The sequence below is a fragment of the Nicotiana sylvestris genome, chromosome 8 (assembly GCF_000393655.2).
Source record: "Nicotiana sylvestris chromosome 8, ASM39365v2, whole genome shotgun sequence".
NCBI lineage: Eukaryota > Viridiplantae > Streptophyta > Magnoliopsida > Solanales > Solanaceae > Nicotiana > Nicotiana sylvestris.
Genome location: NC_091064.1, coordinates 205,929,082 through 205,935,563, shown reverse-complemented (window position 1 = coordinate 205,935,563; position 6,482 = coordinate 205,929,082). Strand labels below are relative to the sequence as shown.

Here is a 6,482-nt window from a genome sequence, read left to right as displayed (position 1 = left end):
AGGAAAGACATAAAAGTCAATTTTATGCCGTTACCTCTTTTAGTAATGACTCTAATTAATGATTAATTATGAACATTAATGGAGTAGCTCTTATGTTTATCATTTTATGCTCTCTCCCAATTTTATACGAATCTTAGATTAGAATTTCTTAAGTATTCTTTAAACTGCAAGGGCTAACTCTTTTTATCCAAACCTTTGTCGTAAATAAATATACTATAAAAAAATAAAAATAAAAATAGTAGTCGTAAGTAAATAGTACACCTCAACCATAGGGTAAAAATAACACGAAAGGAGATTCATTGTCTGGTTGATCGTGTTTCTTTTTGGCCTAAGTATTTTTTTTTCCCGGGTGGAGGTATTTGGTCAAGTTTTTAGAAGGAAAAACAAGTTACTTTTTAAGTAGAAGACGGTTTTGAGAAGAGGAATAAGTAGATTCCTAAAATTGCTTTCGGAAAAAATACACTTAAAAGTATTTTTGAAAATCTAGGCCACACTAATTACTATTCAAAAGTTTTTTTTCAAATTGATTAGCCAAATATAAATTGCTTGTCACCAAAAGTACTTTTTTGAAAAGTATTTTGAAAAAAATATTTTTCAAAATAAACTAATTTAACTAATTTTAGAACCACGGTCAAATCAAACATGCTACCATTATCTATTTTGCTAATCTGTAAAGAATCAAGGATAATTGAATTTTGCATATAAGTCCAGGCTGGTACTTTGCAATCGAATATTCCGAATATCGGACCCTTTATATCCTTTCCAGAATTTCCACTTTTTTTAGAGAGTACAGTGTTCTTTTCTGCCAGAGAAGCATATGCTAGCCTATAAAATATTCCAACTATTCTCAAAATTTGTGAATTATTTGGCTGGTACTTTTTTTTCTCCTGTTTCTTGCTTTTTCTAAAGTAATTTAGCTAATGTTTTGTCTTCATTTTGAGTTAGTAAATGGTAAACGTCAACATTTTGACTCAATCCAAAATTTGAGTTTGAAATTATTCAAAATGCAGCCTTCGAGTTTGTACCCAGTTTAGAATCAATATAACTGTTTTATACTTTAGAAGGCTAAAACAGATGCATTTAGTGCATGAATAAGGACATAGAACTGCAAAAAGCTTGCTAAAAGCTTTAGGGGTCGTTTTGTTGGAAACAAGTTATCCAGAATTAATTATTCCGGGTTTAGCTGTTTCACCCTCCTATAGGGATAAAAATAACACTACAATCCCGCGATAACTAATCTCAGGTATACCACAATTTTATCAAAACCAGATATGGGATAAACTCATCTCAAAGTTAATTCCGAAATTAATTATCCCTCGTACCAAACGAGTCCTTACAGTAATAGCACACAGATTTTCTATTATCAGGGGTGTGTAAGATGATCAAAGTTTAAGTGGATAAAAATTTTATGCAGTACAATGAACAAAGTGGGAAGACTCAAAGGGACAGTGAAATGTAGTAAAATTAATGAATAGTAGCCATTACATATATTATAGGCAATTTTAAAAGAATGTATGAAATTTCAATAAATTAAACAACCATCCGGGGGAGCAGCAATTGACACAACCGGAAAATAAATGGAAATTACAGGTTAAAACAATTAATAATGGCCTTTATCAACATAACTACAACTAGACTCCTACAAACACAATATCCTCACTAGGAAAAGCCGGGCTCCCGAATTTTAAACCAACATCAAGCATCAGTGAAAAAGTTCCCTAATGGAACACAGAAAAGATTGCAGATACCAGCAGCAGCATCGTGAAAATGAATTTCGACCCGTTGCCTCTAATGGATGTTGCAGATGATATATCTTGAGGCCTGAGGAGTAAATGAACCATGTTAGATAGGTATTCCGAGTTATATTATTATGCTTAATAAAACGCGTTGGTGAAGATAGTTGTTTATTTACTTTTGCAGTTTGCTAAGTTGACCACAGAAGAGTGCATTGTCTGGCATTGGCATCTCAGTCTTGTTAGAGGGCTCTGGATTAACAACCCTGATGTATGTTTCTTGGCCTAGAAACCAGGAGTCGAGGTTTTCTGTTCTCAGGTTCCAAATTCCGACATTGTCAAGGGAGACCAAGATTGCTGTCCATGCTCCAGGGAAAACCTGAGCAGCATACGAAAGATAAGAGAATTGTCATGATATGGAGTCTTTGAGAACATGAGATGATATAAGGAACTGCAGCTAAGCACAAAATTTCCAAAATAACAAGCAGTGATACTAGTATATTCATGTCCCTTAAGGTTATATGCCATTTAAATGGCATTACCTCCTCGGCTCCTCCTAATGTGGAGCAATACTAATTCAACATGCTATAGCATATCTTATAGTGTAATGCAAACAAATTACAAAGTGGTCGTCTTATCACTGGCATATACAAGCAAGAAAAGAGTTGAACTCATCGGGCTGTAAGCAGTGTTCATTGAGATGGCAACAAAAATATCGTGAGTTTGGCCAAGGCATGCATCCATAATTCAACATGCCACAGCAATGATTATAGTCTTAACGACATGCTATACCTTTTCTTTTTTATAACATACTTCATATACCTAAATCAACCTTATTTCACCTGTCTAATAGACTACTCACTATTTTCTTGGCACCAAGAAGAATTGTAAGCCTGTACTAACTTATAAAGAATTCACAGAAATTTGCAAGATATAGCAATGATTACCTGTGTTGTGGTTCGAGCTATTCCATCCCATTTGTTGTAAGTGCCCCTACTACTATTTGACCACACACCATAATCCATCCTGCAAGTTGGTATTAATGAAAAGTCAAGTTTAGAGAAATAAGTTTTCCAGTTTCAGGTTTGAATACAATGAACACTGAGAGGAGGCCAGATCATACCCAACCACAAAAAAGGCATATCCACTCATGTGGTATGTATGCACTTTGGTATCATTATTCTGTAATATTACTTCCATAAATCCCCTGTAGGTACCATTTATAACAGAGGTTTCCATCTTAGGAGGTCCTGTTAGTGGTGCCGTAGGGAAGTCTAGCTTATATACACCCTTCAATTTGTACTTGTCAGCAAGTCTGATTGGTGTTTTAGGATTAACAAACGAAATCCCATTAAGTGTTGTTCTTCTTTTTCCATCTACCATCGTTGGCGGCTTATTTTGGATCACATATATCTCTGTTACATTAATTGAGCCATATCTGAAAGAGCCTTGGGGATTTGGGCGAGCTCCGCTTGCAGTTACATTCCACCTGCATAGCATACACCATAACACCAATTACTTAAAACTTCCTGATACTAGTTGATAAGTGCATTTGGGGAGACAAACAAACCTGATAGATCTAGCCTGGTTCATAGAGTAAGTTTTGTCGAATTCATCTTGAGGTGGTTCGGGAAGAGGACCATGTGCCTTTCCTTTTGAGTTTGTGTATTTCAAAATGCCTACACCAGTGACTCTTTGCCATTGTGATTGGTTCACAAATCTGGCACTTGCAACAATATAGTAATCAGAACTTGCGTTCTGATTCATGGTTACCAAAAAGGAGTATGATTGTCCAACATGTATGTCTAAGCTAGTATAGTTTTGCTGCACAGTGTATGATCCCTCTGCTTCTGCCAAAAGTAAGTTATGATCTTGAATTCTGAAGTTCAAGCTAGTTGATATTCCTACATTGCTTACACGAATCCGGTAGGTTTTGCCTGCAGAATCATAATATTAGTATTACAAAACAACAAAGAAGAGAAGCGTATCACACTATAGATAATTAACAAGACTAAGTAGGAGCACAAATGAAGACTTACATTTCTAGATAGAGGCAAAGTCAGGAATTCTAACAAGGTGATAGAAAAGATGCAAAAATGTTATACCTAGAAGCTTCTCTTATGACAAGGAAATATATATATTTACACACACACAAATATGTGTGTGTATAAATTTGTTTTTGCCCTACTTGCACAGTATAGTTCTTGGACGAAGAGGATTCAATTGAACCTCCTTTCTTACCTTTAGCTCCACCACTGGTCCCAGATAATCAATTAATTTCTACATACAGATGCATTATTTCGCGGAATCATTTAATTCATTTTCCTTCTCTACACTATTGAAACACGAAAGCATAAGCACTTGCAAGAAGGTGAAATGAAACTCTAAAGTGTCTAGAGGAAGTTTTATGGCGAAAATGTCACAGAGGGAAGTTTTTGTCAGAGCAGATAAAATCCATGTAACAAATAACACGAATTACTTTGAAGACAACATAAATCTTACTCCTCTTTAACTAGTAGTCACATTCTAGCACAATGTAGCTTTACCTGGGTGGACAGTGATAGTTTCATAGTCAATGCCATCAGGCACAATAGTATCATTGTATCTATAAGGACCTTTTCCATTAATTAAAACACCATCTGGCTTCCCCAAATCTTTCCCAGCAAGAAGCGTGTTCCTCAAAGCCTACATCGATCAACAAGAAGCAAAAAGTACACATTACACACTAAAACTATACAAATACTTTTAACTTCAACAAAAGCTTTACACGATAAACTCATCGCGTAAACACTAACCGTGTGATTTCTGGTGTACCAATCACCAATCATAATAGTGATATCATCATATGGAAAATCAAAAGGGATTGGAATTTCATCCCTGTTGTTAATTGTAATTCCACCAAAACCACCTGATGCTCTTTGAAAATGGAGTGAAGGGAAGTAAAAGAAACTTCCAATTTGGTCCTTGACCTGAAATTGGTAAGTCCAATTCCATCTTGAAGGGATAGGACAGTTTGTTCCTGGTAACCCATCCTGCCAAGTTGTCTTCTTCTGTTGAACACCAGACCTGTATAAATTACAACAAAATTATAACCCCAAATAACCATTAACATTCAAAAGAGTGTACTCAGCGGGAAAAATTAAACTTACCAATGCAGAAGAAGTTCTTCATCTAATTTGTTCTTTACATTAACAACAACATTGTCATTTGTAGTCACATTCATAGTTGGTCCGGGAAATTTTCCATTTATAGCAATAACCTGAAAAAAGATTAGGTAAACATAGCTCAATAAACTCAAACTCTAGGCATTACTGAACTCTAAACACAAAGTTGGAAACTTTGACATCACATACCCCATAGATCTGAAACCAATTTTCAAGAAACACTATGCAAAACATTAACATTTGTCCTGCTACCTAGGAAGCAACAAATGTATGTAAAAAATAAGAGATCTGAAAAAACAAACCTGTTGGGGCACACCAAGTGGAGAAGCTTCAATGTAGGAAACTTCAAAGTTAAAAAACTTAAATGGATCTCCAGCAAAACATAACCCCATAAACCAGAAAATGCACACAAGTGTGATTTGGAAAGACTGAGTACAAGAAGCCATTTGGTTCAAAGTAAGTAAAGATCAATACTTTCAAAGTGTATTATGAGAAAAAAATGTTCCCTTTTTTTTGTGCAGTTACATTATAAGATAGAGAGCAAAGAAAAAATGAGCAGAAAGAGAGCAAGAAAGCAAGAAACAAAGAAAGCAGCTAAGAGAGAAAGACAGAAAGAGAACGTATAGTAGTAGTACTAGTGGTTTTTTATAATAATAATAATAATAATAATAATAATAATAATAATAATAATAATAATAATAATAATAGTAAAAGGATAGTGCCAACGGTTCAATTTACTTTTTATGGGGTACAGTTTTCTTGGTCATAGGTGAGAGAGAAAAGAAAAGGAATGGTGGTGCTAGCTTGGATTTTAGAGGGGGTGAGCTGAAAGTTTTATGTCGGTCCAAATTGCTAATACTAATAGTAATAAATTGTTATAATTATTAGGGTGCACATGAGCAATGCATGGATTGAGGGGAAAGAGTGTAATCAAGAAAAGGAATGCGTGTCTTTGCGTGTAATGTGTGTGTGAGAGATAGAAATGAGCCAATGACAGATAATAAGATATATACATGTCATATACATAAGAAAACTAAAAATAAATAAAATCTTTCACAGGGGAATGAAATTACAAAAATGAAAATATGGCATAACAACAATAACGATCCAGTAAAATCCTATAAAGTGGGGTCTGGGGAGGGTAGTGTGTACGCAGACCTTACCCCTACCCCGATGGGACAGAGAGGCTATTTCCGATAGATCATCGGTTCAGGAAGACAAAAATAAAACAAAAAGATATAATATATCAGTATCGTTAACAGAAACCATAGAAAATATGGCATAAATTTTGTATAAATAATTAGATTATATATAAGTCATAAATTAGATTTGAGGAAGTGAAAAAGATTGTATGTACCTTGTTTGATTTATAACTGGAATGCACCATTATGAATTGTTTCAGCTAAACCTACTTGTTAGCATACAAATACAGCATATAATACTAATCAATGACACAAACACTTGGTGAGTGATATGACTATGTTTTTTTCTTCATAAGTTGAAATATTAAGGCTCTATAAAAAAAATTGACTTAGAAAGCAAGATACTAGTAACAAAAATGTATAATAGCTCGGTACAAGTAATA

General features: G+C 34.5%; 1 protein-coding gene across 1 annotated transcript; it reads right to left on the bottom strand.

The window, feature by feature from the left end:
* Nucleotides 1-1,444: 1,444 nt before the first annotated feature.
* Nucleotides 1,445-5,521, bottom strand: LOC104222354 (monocopper oxidase-like protein SKU5). The gene is made up of 9 exons (XM_009773579.2): nt 5,200-5,521; nt 4,883-4,992; nt 4,529-4,799; nt 4,280-4,418; nt 3,304-3,670; nt 2,857-3,222; nt 2,681-2,759; nt 1,913-2,112; nt 1,445-1,821 (listed from the first exon to the last, which is right to left on the bottom strand). Exons 1-9 carry the CDS (start codon nt 5,341-5,343, stop codon nt 1,719-1,721), a joined length of 1,779 nt encoding a protein of 592 aa, XP_009771881.1. The 5' UTR covers nt 5,344-5,521; the 3' UTR covers nt 1,445-1,718.
* Nucleotides 5,522-6,482: the final 961 nt, after the last annotated feature.